Raw genomic sequence first — 12,361 nt, forward strand, 5'->3', positions numbered from 1 at the left:
GAAGCTAGTTGAGAGAATGACAAGCGTGTGCAAAGCTGTTATCAATGCAAAGGGTGGCTGTTTTGAAAAATCTCAAATATAAATTATATTTGGATTTGATTAACACTTTTTTGTTACTACATGATTCCGTATGTATTATTTCATAGTTTACAATGTATAACATAGTAAAAATAAAGAAAAACCCTTGAATGAGTAGGTGTGTCCAAACTTTTGACTCTTACTGTATATATACAGTATATTTGCTCTGAACTTGTGGGGCAAGCAAAGGATGAAGACATCAAATAAAATCAATCACCTGCAGGCCGCCAGTTGTGGAACCCTGGTGTAGGGTAAACACGGGTACTAAGGTTAAGTACGTTGCGATTGATAATAATTTGTCACATTCATACCGACACAATTACATTGTGTCCACTTAAGGACATTTTCATTCTGGGCAGGTCTCACATCAAACCCACTGACATCATCAAACCATAGAGAAATATGATTTTGTTATCAGGTAGTCGTTTACCCAAGGATTCAAACTATAAATTATCTACTGCCCTCTACTGTTGTACTGATGTACTGAATATTACAGAAGCTACTGAGCTTTTACTTGTTTAAAGCATATTACAAATTGCATAGAAAATCTATATTTCTTAATTCTGTCAGGAAAATGTATTATTCATAATGATCAAATTCAAAGTCTTGCAATATTGGTGGAAAGGAGTTCCCTTTCACAGATTCAACACACAACTAAATCAGGTTGTACAATCCAATATCTTTCTTATAAAGTGTCATATTTTACTAGACAATCCATCATCCATGTCTGTGTGTGTCATTATGTAGAAGTACACATATTATCAAAGACAATTTGATTTTTGACTACAACGCCTGCTTGTTTCATTCAAAACAACTTCATTTCCCAGCATACACCTCAATTTGCCTTCATGATCTGATCAGCTGATCTGACCTGGCTGGCAACAACAACAATCCTAGCGCACAGAAATTCGCTAGGGAAGGGGTTGATGAACATGAATTTCAATGCAATAATATATTTTAAAGTCTCCCGAAACGACTTGGGCTATTTTTCTTTGTATGCTTTTGTTGGCCGACCAGTTGTTATCGTAGCATTCGTCTATAATATTATTGACAACCGAGTTTACCAAAACTGTCTCGCTTGGATAACACAGCTAGCTAGCCAGCCAGATAATGTTAGCTGTTTCAGACAGGGGCGATTGTGATTTGTTGTCGGTGTTTTGTTGATCAGAACTCATAGTTTGTCACATTGACATTGGAATAACGTTATTTTAAACTGGCTAACTACGTTAGTTGGTTAACTATTGTTTAAAAGTCAAGCTACAGGCAGCTAACTTACTAGCTAGCTTTTTTTAGGCAGCTGTCAGCTAGGTTATTTTATTTTCGAGCTAGGTAGCAATTAGGAAGCTAGCTAACAAGGGAAGTAATTTGTTTGATTCTAAACAGCTGGCTATTTTTCCCAGTTGTGGTTTCAAGTTGGTGCCAGTTTGCACATTCATGTTAGTGTGGTTAGCTATATGTTTCAGGGAAGTTGTCTTGCCAAACATTTGTTTTATTGCATACATTGAGTTTTTAGCTTTACTTTGCTGTAACGTATTTATTCTGTCAGTGTTATAATGTTCACGAAGCCAGTTATAACCGTACTGTATGTTATTGTCAAGAGCAGGTTGACTTAAAATAGCCGGAACAAACATTCAACCATATTGCCTCACATTACTATATTTGCAATGTGTCACATATGGACATTTTTGTTTTAAATGTGTGGAATGCTGCAGTAATTGTTGGCTAATAAGCTGTAAGAAGTTGTAGTGGATCTTGAACCTTTACAGGTCAATTGAACCACTCACCATGCAACCCTGTTAAAAAGTCTACTTACATCAAGTTGTCTATGTTCTAGCTGTTGTGTAGGTCTATAAAGCACACAATATTTAATACTACGGTCATGTGTTATCACAAACTACTTAATTGATATTTATTTACTCTTCTTTTGGGTCTATTTGGCGTTATAGTCAAATTACTCCAGCTAGCATAAAACTGTTCAGATTTGGCTTGTGAAGGAAAAATGAGTGGTCATGGTTCATCAGAAAAGGAAATTAACACCAGTCTAATTTGTCAAGAGAGCTATGCTTGTGGGGGCTCAGAAGAGGCTGCTTTTGAATGTGATGAATGTAGAAGCTTGCAGTGTGTTCGCTGTGAGCAGGAACTCCATAGTCAAGAGGGCCTGCAGAACCATGAACGGGTAGCAATAGGCCCATGGCATGTACCCTACTGTGACAACTGTAGAGGAGGGAAGGAAAGGCCAGTGAATGGCTGCCGCCACAGGTCTGTCGTCCGCTGCCAGAACTGCAAAGTCAACCTGTGCCAACCGTGTCGGAAAAGCACCCACAATGGAGGTAACAAGAGGAAGCACCCACTCACTGCCTATCCTCCTCCACCCAAACCTGCAGAGCTCAACTCAACCCCTTCACCCAAACCTGCAGAGCTCAACTCAAACCCTCCACCCAAACCTGCAGAGATCAATTTAAGCTTATTGGTAGACGAGGCAGAAGTCCAGAAGGCAAAACTTCTGGAGAAAGTCTGCAGTTTTCTTCTGGTTGATGCGAATGAGGAGATGCAGGTAGGTAGTGAAGGGATTAAAAAAATATATATATATATTTGAGTTTTTGCATTCTGTCAGTTTTATTTCTAAACTAAATTGTGTTTTGTGAAATGGAATTACCTCATCTGCTAACGCCACTCTTTTTTTCTCTCCAGGTAAAGGACGATGGCGCGTTTGTGAAGAAATTGAACTGCAAACCTGACAAGCTGATCAAGGTGGTGTCCATCTTTGGCAACACAGGAGAGGGCAAATCCCACACTCTGAACCACACTTTCTTCATTGGCAGGGAGGTGTTCAAGACCTCCCCCACACAGGAGTCCTGCACAGTGGGGGTGTGGGCAGCATTTGACCCCATCCACAAGGTGGTGGTCATTGACACAGAGGGCCTGCTGGGTAACAGCTCCAACCAGGGCCAAAGAACACGACTCCTTCTCAAGGTGCTAGCTATCTCCGACCTCATAATCTACCGTACCCATGCCGACCGCCTCCATGACGACCTCTTCAAGTTTCTGTGTGACGCGTCGGACGCCTACCTGAAGCATTTTACCAAGGAGCTGAAGGCCACTACGGCCCGCTGTGGCATTGACGTGCCTCTGTCCACCCTGGGTCCGGCCGTCGTCATCTTCCATGAGACCGTCCACACCAAGCTGCTGGGCTCAGGTCAGTGCTGAGAAATACTGTAGTAAACACTTACCATAGTATGCTGTACACAAATCGGAGATTGTTACTGGCTGCACTCATCAGTCTCATTGTTATTTCACCTTCCTTGACAGAGTGGGAGCAGGAACACAGTAGATTCATGCATATTGTCAAGAATGCTGTTATAGAAGATCATAAAACATGTGATTTGGTCATTACTGGTGCACAATCCTACTCATCCCTATCTCCCTTTGACACGCTAAGACTAGTATTTGTTATTCCAACAGATCTGTTTTGATACAGTGTGAACAGGTAACTGACCAGTCAAGCAGTTTGAATAATCTAGAGACCTTTTCCTTTTAAAGTATGTGGCTGTTGAACTGTAAATTATTTTATATCCCTTAAAATATGCTGAACAAAAATATAAACGCAACATGCAACAATTTAAAATATTTTACTGAGATACAGTTCATATAAGGAAATCAGTGAATTGAAATAAATTAATTGGGCCCTAATCTATGGATTTCACATGACTGGGAATACAGATATGCATCTGTTGGTCACAGATACAGTACCTTTAAAAGAAAGGTAGGGGTGTGGATTAGAACCAATCATTATCTGGTGTGACCACCATTTGCCTTGTGCTGCGCGACACATCACCTTTGCATAGAGTTAATCAGGGTGTTGATTTTGGCCTGTGGAATGTTGTCCAACTCCTCTCCAATGGGTGTGTGAATTTGCTACATATTGGCAGGAACAGGAACACGCTGTCATGCATGTCGATCCAGAGCATCCCAAACATTCTCAATGGGTGATATGTCTGGTGAGTATGCAGACCATGGAAGAATTGGGACATTTTCAGCTTCCAGGAATTGTCTATAGATTCTTGCAGCATGGGGCTGTGCGTTATCATTCAACATGAGTTGATGGCGGTGGAATGGCACGACAATGGGCCTCAGGATCTCATCATGGTATCTCTGTGCATTCAAATTGCCATCGTTAAAATGCAATTGTGTTCGTCGTCTGTAGCTTATGTCAGCCCATACCATAACTCCACCGCCATCATGGGGCACTCTGTTCACAACGGTGACATCAGCAAACCACTCGCCCACATGACGCCATTCTTTTATTTTTATTTTATCTAACCTTTATTTAACTAGGCAAGTCAGATAAGAATGAATTATTATTTACAATGATGGCCTACCAAAAGGCCTCCTGCGGGGAGGGGGGCTGGGATTAAAAATAAATAAAATAAAAATATAGGACAAAACACACATTACGACAAGAGACAACACTTAAAGAGAGACCTAAAGACAACAGCATGGCAGCAACACATGACAACACAACATGCTAGCAGCACAAAACAGGGTACAAACATTATTGGGCACAGACAACAGCACAAAGGGCAAGAAGGTGGAGACAACAATGCGTCACTCAAAGCAACCACAACTGTTAGTAACAGTGTCCATGATTGAGAAAAACATGCACATTGTCTACAGTTGTAAGGCCGGTTAGACGTATTGCCAAATTCTCAAAAATGACGGAGGTGGCTTATGGTAGAGAAATTAACTTTAAATTCTCTGGCAATAGCTCTGTAGTCAGCATACCAATTTCACGCTCCCTCAACTTGAGACATCTTTGGCATTGGTTAAAAAACTGCTCGTTTTAGAGTGGTCTTTTATTGTCCCCAGGACAGGGTGCACTTGTGTAATAATGCTGTTTAATCAGCTCATTTATATGCCACAACTGTCAGGTGGATGGACTACCTTGGCAAAGGAAAAATGCTCACTAACAGGGATGTAAAACATGTGTGCACAAATTTTAAAAGAAATAAGATTTTTTGTGCATATGGAACATTTCTGGGAACTTTTATTTAAGCTCATGAAACATGGACATGTTGTTTATATTTTTGTTCAGTGAATGTTTCTTGACTTTAGTGACTTTTTTTGTTGTGTGAGGCACCTTCCATCTCAGTTTTGATTGATCAACGTAATAAGTGAAATGTCATTTTTATGAAGGGATATATAAAAGTTAAGTCTGTCTTCTCATCCTGTTCTTTGTTCTCCCTCATTTATAACAGACAACTCATCAGAGTCTGTAGATCGGTTGCTACTTGAGCGGTTCAGGAAGCTAGGCCGTTTCCCAGAGGCATTTAGCTCCATCCAGTACCGAGGCACGCGTACCTGCAGCCCCCCAACCGACTTTGGTGGCCTGCAGCACACCCTGGAGCAGCTGCTGGACAACAACGCCACCCGCTCCCCTCGCTCCCCAGTCGTCATCTTCAAAGCCTTGCAGGTAGTAGACATGCTTATAACTCAGTCAGTAGTCAACTGGCTCCAAAACAGTTTCAAACAGGCTCACATTTACATGAGGCAAACACTAAAACAAGAACGGGATGTTTTAGCAAGTTAGAAAAATTGCTATTCATTAGTTACAGATCTGTTTACTTTCACACTGTTTGAATAATCTAGTCAGGCTATGTGTATGACATTTCTGATGTTTTGTTTCTCTCTGTCTAGGCCCTGAGTGAGCGCTTCAATGGGGAGATCTCTGATGAGATCATAGCCCACAATTGCTTCTTCCCCGATGAGTATTTCACCTGCTCCTGCCTCTGCCTCAGTTGCGGGTAAGTCCTCTCATTTATTTCATTTTCTCCATCTCATGCCACTGACTACAGCTAGGGTTTTAACCAGTCACATTGTTGTTGCTATTTTAGCTCTGGCTGCAAGAACAGCATGAACCACCTTGGGGAGGGGGTGTGTCATGAGGCCAAACACCGCTGCCGTTACTCACCCCAATACGACAATCGCATCTACACCTGTAAGGTTAGTTCTGTGGATATCCACCTAAATCTTGTACTACCTGAACCCAATGTTGCCATATGACATTCTGAAGATCTGACTCTGTATCAGGCTGACCGCAATGCCTCTGTTGTCCCACTAGGCCTGTTACGAAGGGGGAAAGGAAGTGGTGGTGGTTCCCAAGACCTCTGCGTCCTCAGACTCTCCGTGGCTGGGCCTTGCTAGATTTGCTTGGTCAGGGTGAGTGACACTTGAGGTCATCGGTTGGGGTTGAATTTCTACCGGTGTCTCTAATTTTAAGTCATGGTGCTTTTTTATCTAGAATCACCAATCCATTCATTGCTAACCCTTAGCTGTTTACTAACTTATTTGGTGCACTCCAGATATGTAGTTGTTTGTCTTGAGGTACAGTGCTTTCGGGAAATATTCAGACCGCTTTTTCCACAATTTGTTAGTTGCAGCCTTATTCTAAAATTGATTAAATTAAACATTTTACCCCACAATGACAAAGCTAGAACAGTTTTTGAAAATGTTTACACATTTAAAAAAAACTGAAATACCTTTTACAATTTACATAAGTATTCAGACCCTTTGCTATGAGACTTGAAATTAAGCTCACGTGCATCCTGTTTCCATTGATCTTCCTTGAGATGTTTCTACAACTTGTTTGGACCCACAGTTGACAGTGCATGTCAGAGAAAAAAACAAGCCATGAGGTCGAAGGAATTGTCCGTAGAGCTCCAAGACAGGATTGTGTTGAGGCACAGATCTGGGGAAGGGTACCAAAAAATATCTGCAGCAATGAAGGCCCCCGATCATTCTTGAATGGAAGAAGCTTGAAACCACAAAGTCTCTTTCTAGAGCTGGCCGCCCAACCAAACTAAGCCATCAGGGGAGAAGGGCCTTGGTCAGGGAGGTGACCAAGATCCCGCTGGTCACTCTGACAGAGCTCCTCTATGGAGATGGGAGAACTTTCCAGAAGGACAAACAAGATTCTCTGGTCTGATGAAGCCAAGATTTAACTCTTTGGCCTGAATGCAAAGCGTCACATCTGGAGGAAACCTGGCACTGTCCTTACGTTGAAGAATGGTGGTGGCAGCATCATGCTGTGGGGACATTTTTCAGCAGCAGGGACTGGGAGACTAGTCAGGATCAATGGAAAGATGAACGGAGCAATGTACAGAGAGATCCTTGATGAAAACCTGCTCAGGACCTCAGACTGGGGCAAAGGTTCACCTTCCAACAGTACAACAACCCAAAGCATACAGCCAAGACAACGTAGGAGTGGCTTTGGGACAAGTCTCTGAATGCCCTTGAGGCCCAGCCAGAGCCCGGATTTGAACCCAATCAAACATATCTGGAGAGACCTGAAAATAGCTGTGCAGTGACGCTCCCCATCCAACCTGACAGAGCTTAAGAGGATCTGCAGGGAAGAATTTAACAAGCTCCCCAAATAAAGGTGTGCCAAGCTTGTAGCGTCATACCCAAGAAGACTCGAGGCTGTAATCACTGCCAATGGTGCTTCAACAAAGTACTGAGTAAAGGGTCTGAATACTTTTTTTAAATGTATAAATTTGCAAACATTTCTAAAAATCTGTTTTAGCTTTGTCATGGGGTATTGTGTGTAGATTGAAGGGGGAAAAAATAACAATTTTAATCCATTTGAAAATAAGGCTGTAACAATATGTGGGAAAAGTCAAGGGGTCTGAATACTTTCCGACTGCACTGTATATGGTTATAACTGCTCTGTAAAATGTAACTTTTTTGTATGTCTCTGCAGGTACGTGATTGAATGTCCAAACTGTGGGGTGATCTATCGGAGCCGGCAGTACTGGTATGGGAACCAGGACCCAGTGGATACGGTGGTCCGCACTGAAATCCAGCATATATGGCCTGGGGTAAGAGAACTACCACACCACATACCTACTACAATACTTCTAAATGTCTATTGATATTATTTCCACATTCTCAACATATTCTTATATGTAAACAAAATAACTTGTAAACGTCTTGCAACTCAATGTTCACTTTCCACAGGCAGATGGATTCCTGAAGGACAATAGCAATGCAGCACAGCGTCTGCTGGATGGTGTTAACTTCATGGCCCAGTCTGTGTCAGAGCTCAGTGTGAAGCCTGCCAAGGCCGTCACCTCCTGGCTAACGGATCAGATCGCCCCGACCTACTGGAAACCCAACTCCCTCATACTGGTGAGTGACAGAGGACCAACCACACACATCATACGTGGAACATTTGAGTCAACACTTTCTTGTCTAGGAACCTGTTTATTTGCCCTTCGCTGCTTTTCAGCTGGGGGCCAATGTTACACAACCCATGTTTGCGGGTCACAAGATAAGGCTCAGATCGACCCCTCGTCCTAGATTCCCCAGTCAATAACTGCCTCTTGTTTTTGTTTTTCCCCTGTAATGTCCAGACATGCCTTAAGTGCCAAGAGGTCTTCCAAGACAACGATACCAAGCATCACTGCCGTGCCTGTGGGGAAGGGTTCTGTGACACATGCTCGTCCAAAGCCACGCCTGTCCCAGAGAAAGGCTGGGGTCTGGTCCCCGTGAGAGTCTGTGACACCTGTTTTGAGCAGAGGGCCACACATACAGGTACCAACACCTCAAAGCCAAAGTTAGCCTGTATGTATTTATTATTAGCCATGCTGTACAGTGGTAACTTAGTATACTTAGCCTTTAAATCTGTTTTTAGCCTTACTTAGTCTGCATACGTGTTTATTTTAGCCATACTCTGCAGTGGTAACATAGTTGTAAGCTTTGTACAGAGCTGTTGCATGCAGAGGTTGAAGATGAGGAAGGTGGAAACCTAGCCAGGAAGGTTGGAGAAGCAGTATCAAACACACTGGGCGCCGTGGCTACTGCTATTGACATCCCACTGGGTGAGTGTTATGTAACACAAGAGCCAGATAGAATTGTGGAATGGGCAATGACTACAGGAATTTAAACCCATGGACAGGCTGCCATCTGGTGGCATATGAAAAATGTCTCTGCTGCTCCTTATCACAAATAAAAGTATTTTTAGATACTGCAGTATTAGGATACTTTTATCGTTCGACATGTTATTGGAAGTGCAATACTAAACCATTCTATTGTAACAGTCGTTTTTTTACTGTGTGTTCGCTCTCTCTTCAGGTCTGGTCAAGGATGCTGCGCGTCCTACCTACTGGGTGCCTGACCAGGATATCCTCTCTTGCCACAACTGCCAGTGCAGCTTCACTGCCAAGTTGTCCAAGCACCACTGTCGCGCCTGCGGGCAAGGCGTGTGTGACGAGTGCTCGCTGGAACGTCGGCCGGTCCCGTCGCGGGGCTGGGACCACCCCGTCCGTGTTTGTGCTAACTGCAACCAGAAACCTGGAGACCTTTAACGGGGCTGGCCCTCTTCCCTTACAACACTGGACTGAACCACCTCTAGACCCTCCACCCACCCCTTATAGACCTCCATTAAATGGTTCTGTCCCGTGTCTGTGGCAAGTGTGTTTTTAGTAAATCTAGTTTTAGGGTTTCTGATGCCTTGTAGAACAACAGGAACATCTATGTAATTTGTCATCAAGAGTGAGCCAGGAAGATATTTTGAGCTCTTCATTTACCCAAATCACAGCTTTTTTTAAATGGTTTAAAAATATTTTTCTACCATGGAAAAAAAGTACATTTGTAGCATGTTAGCAATGTTCTTTTCTTGAGAAACCTGGGGAGGGGGTTAGTTTTAATCAATACTTTCCATAAGGCCTTGTTTTACTGATGTTACTGCTAATGTTGAGGGGATAATGGGGTCAGTGAAGTCCCTGCTGCAGGTTAATTGCATGCTCTACTACACTATTTTAGGTTTGCTCTAAGTCTGTTGCAGCTTTACAAAGCTGCTGCTTATCATAGCCAGAAAAATACAAAAAAACAAAGATTTGACTTAGATTTGAGTGTGCATGACCACCCATATCCCATTTTTCAACCAGTCTGTCAAGAGTTAGTCAACTTTAGATTTAGGATATTTGGTCTACAAATAGCCTTTTGGGTTACTGTTTCTGTTGACACTAACTTCATATTTACTTCAGAGGTTATGGTTCTATGAAGACATGGAATTATGCTAGAAGGTGAATTCAGGATTTTAGAAACTTTGTTTTGTAGAAAACAATTGTTTAGTTTGAGTCTGAAAGATGCATAGCCTTTGAGATGTTCAGAGGGTCTGGTGATCTCTGAATAAATCAATACCTAACCTCATTGTTATATTTTAACTTATACTGGGTGGTATTTTTGTAATGTATCTGACCATTTCTGTTACTTAAGTGTATACACATGATGTGCATTATGCACATAGAATTTGAATGGTGTGGCAGTTACTACCGTTTGTTTGAATCTTGTTTGATCACCATAAGCATCGGCTGGTGGGACAATGAACTCAGCATTTGTTTTCAGCCCTCTGCTTCTGTTGCATTATTTGTCATCCATGTTAAAGATTGCAGTGTCAAATAGATTGCATGCTCATTCTTTCATATTTTGTGCTTTTTAATAATTGAGAGATGATATGCTATATGTAGACAGTAAGTCATCTTAAGTTAGTTTAATGTGGTTTTATTTCTGAATAGTGTTATTGGTATATTTGAGTTCAATTGCTTTCTTGACTGGAATCTGTTGTCCTTTATTCATACAACACTTGGATATGCACAGTCAGCTAGCATTTATACCTTAACCATTTCACTTTGATGGTTAGATGAATAAGAGGCTGAAATGTCAGAACCCAGGGAACAATATTACCTGGATACATGCCAACCAAGCAGATATGTTTATTTCCTTTATGTGTTTGGAAAAAAAGGAAAATTAAGAAAAAAAGGTTGTCCTGTAAGCATGTAAGAGATAATTGTCATTTTGTTAGATTTCTATTTTATTTTTGCCCTTTTGTCTAAGCTGTAACCCTAGATGGTGAGGTGTAGAAATTACGATAGAATCTGCCTTGTCTGCTGTCAAAATGTTTATCTGATTGAATGATGTCATTGTATGAAACTAAGTCATGTCTGTGCTGCTAATATTGCACAGAATAATAGCCAGGAATGTCAGCTATGTCCCCATCTAGTCCTTTGTTTTCCAAACCTATTGCTTGAGAGAGACCTTTGTGACAGAAATGATAATGGATTGAATTCTCGACACTCCTAATGCACAGACAAAGAGGTATGAAACACTATGTAATGCTGTTATTGAACATAAGATCATGAAAAAGTGTGGATGTCTGCATATTGACAATGTCCATAAGTGGTGGAATAACTATATTAAAGTCTTATCAGCTCATGGCTGTTTATAATTATTTGGTTTGGGAGGGGGCTACGGATATTTAGTCAGGTTCTATTTCAAATTTCTAATAAGATTTGCTCTTCTTCGAACCCTGGCAACCTTAGTTTTGTTGCATTGGTAGGAAGAAAGTTTCTGACAACTTTAACTTTCTCTTCAAGAAGTCAGTATCATAGACATATGGTCGGTATTCCGTTTTCTACAATATAAATACAGGCAGAACCCTTTAAAATCGTTTTGACAGTTTACTCATTGAGTTTACCACACAGGACACGCCTTATTTGCGTATACTGTGGATGCATTGGCCAACGATTTTACCCCGAGCCCTGATTGGTTGCTTTTGCGTAGGTTTCCCTCAGAACTGCAAGACGCTGATATTGCGTTACAGTGTAGCAAAATGGCGGCTGTCATTCAGAACCCACTAAAAGCGTAAGTAATTTTGACAAATTGATAAAATTCTATTTTGTTACTTTGTTGCCAATACTTAAATTAAAATGATCCGTCTTTTCAAGCAAGTACAAGACGCGTGCAAATTAGAAATAATGCTGTCTTAGCATTTTGTGTATGTCTACTTGCATAATGTGCCACTGCTTTCACCAAAGTAGCACCTACTTAGTTTTTTATTAGACATTTCTGCTTATAATTTACAGTATTGTAGCTATAATATTGGTTATGATATGCGAATGATATATGATTTACACATTAGGCCTATAGCCTAAACCTGCTAATTTATTGACTCCCCATCCAGAGACGCTTTGACCGATACTTTTAATCCTACTTCAAAATTAAGCACAAAAGTGTTTCAACATGCATTGCGCTCTGACGAGAACGAATAAAATACAATATTACATTAATGTTGGATATTTACGTAATAACATTGACATTCAGAGAGTCGTTTATAGTTGGTGTGAATTGTCGACATATCAACTTTGGCGCTGAGCGCAGATGTGGTCAGGTCCAGGACCCGGTAGAGCAAGGGAGGAGGAATTTTACATTTGCATGCCTTTCCTTC

The 12,361-nt window shown here is 41.4% G+C and overlaps 2 protein-coding genes across 3 annotated transcripts in view; both read left to right on the forward strand.

The window, feature by feature from the left end:
* The first annotated feature begins 963 nt into the window (after nucleotides 1–963).
* On the forward strand, nucleotides 964–11,349 carry LOC135508231 (zinc finger FYVE domain-containing protein 1-like). 2 transcript variants are annotated; one of them, XM_064928276.1, is made up of 12 exons: nucleotides 964–2,632; nucleotides 2,770–3,274; nucleotides 4,008–4,076; nucleotides 5,334–5,548; nucleotides 5,773–5,879; nucleotides 5,970–6,078; nucleotides 6,197–6,294; nucleotides 7,835–7,952; nucleotides 8,092–8,262; nucleotides 8,487–8,667; nucleotides 8,841–8,954; nucleotides 9,208–11,349. In XM_064928276.1, exons 1-12 carry the CDS (start codon nucleotides 2,078–2,080, stop codon nucleotides 9,438–9,440), a joined length of 2,475 nt encoding a protein of 824 aa, XP_064784348.1. In that variant the 5' UTR covers nucleotides 964–2,077; the 3' UTR covers nucleotides 9,441–11,349. The 2 variants fall into 2 exon arrangements, with proteins under 2 accessions (XP_064784348.1, XP_064784349.1); XM_064928277.1 differs by lacking the exon at nucleotides 4,008–4,076.
* Nucleotides 11,350–11,724: 375 nt separating this feature from the next.
* Nucleotides 11,725–12,361, forward strand: part of LOC135508232 (zinc finger protein DPF3-like) — a 38,591-nt gene continuing 37,954 nt past the window's right edge. The window contains exon 1 of the mRNA XM_064928279.1: nucleotides 11,725–11,778. Coding sequence (XP_064784351.1) covers nucleotides 11,747–11,778 — 32 coding nt within the window. The 5' untranslated portion in view covers nucleotides 11,725–11,746. The remainder of the gene's footprint in view (nucleotides 11,779–12,361) is intronic.

This window comes from Oncorhynchus masou, chromosome 21 (genome assembly GCF_036934945.1).
Source record: "Oncorhynchus masou masou isolate Uvic2021 chromosome 21, UVic_Omas_1.1, whole genome shotgun sequence".
Taxonomy (NCBI): domain Eukaryota; kingdom Metazoa; phylum Chordata; class Actinopteri; order Salmoniformes; family Salmonidae; genus Oncorhynchus; species Oncorhynchus masou.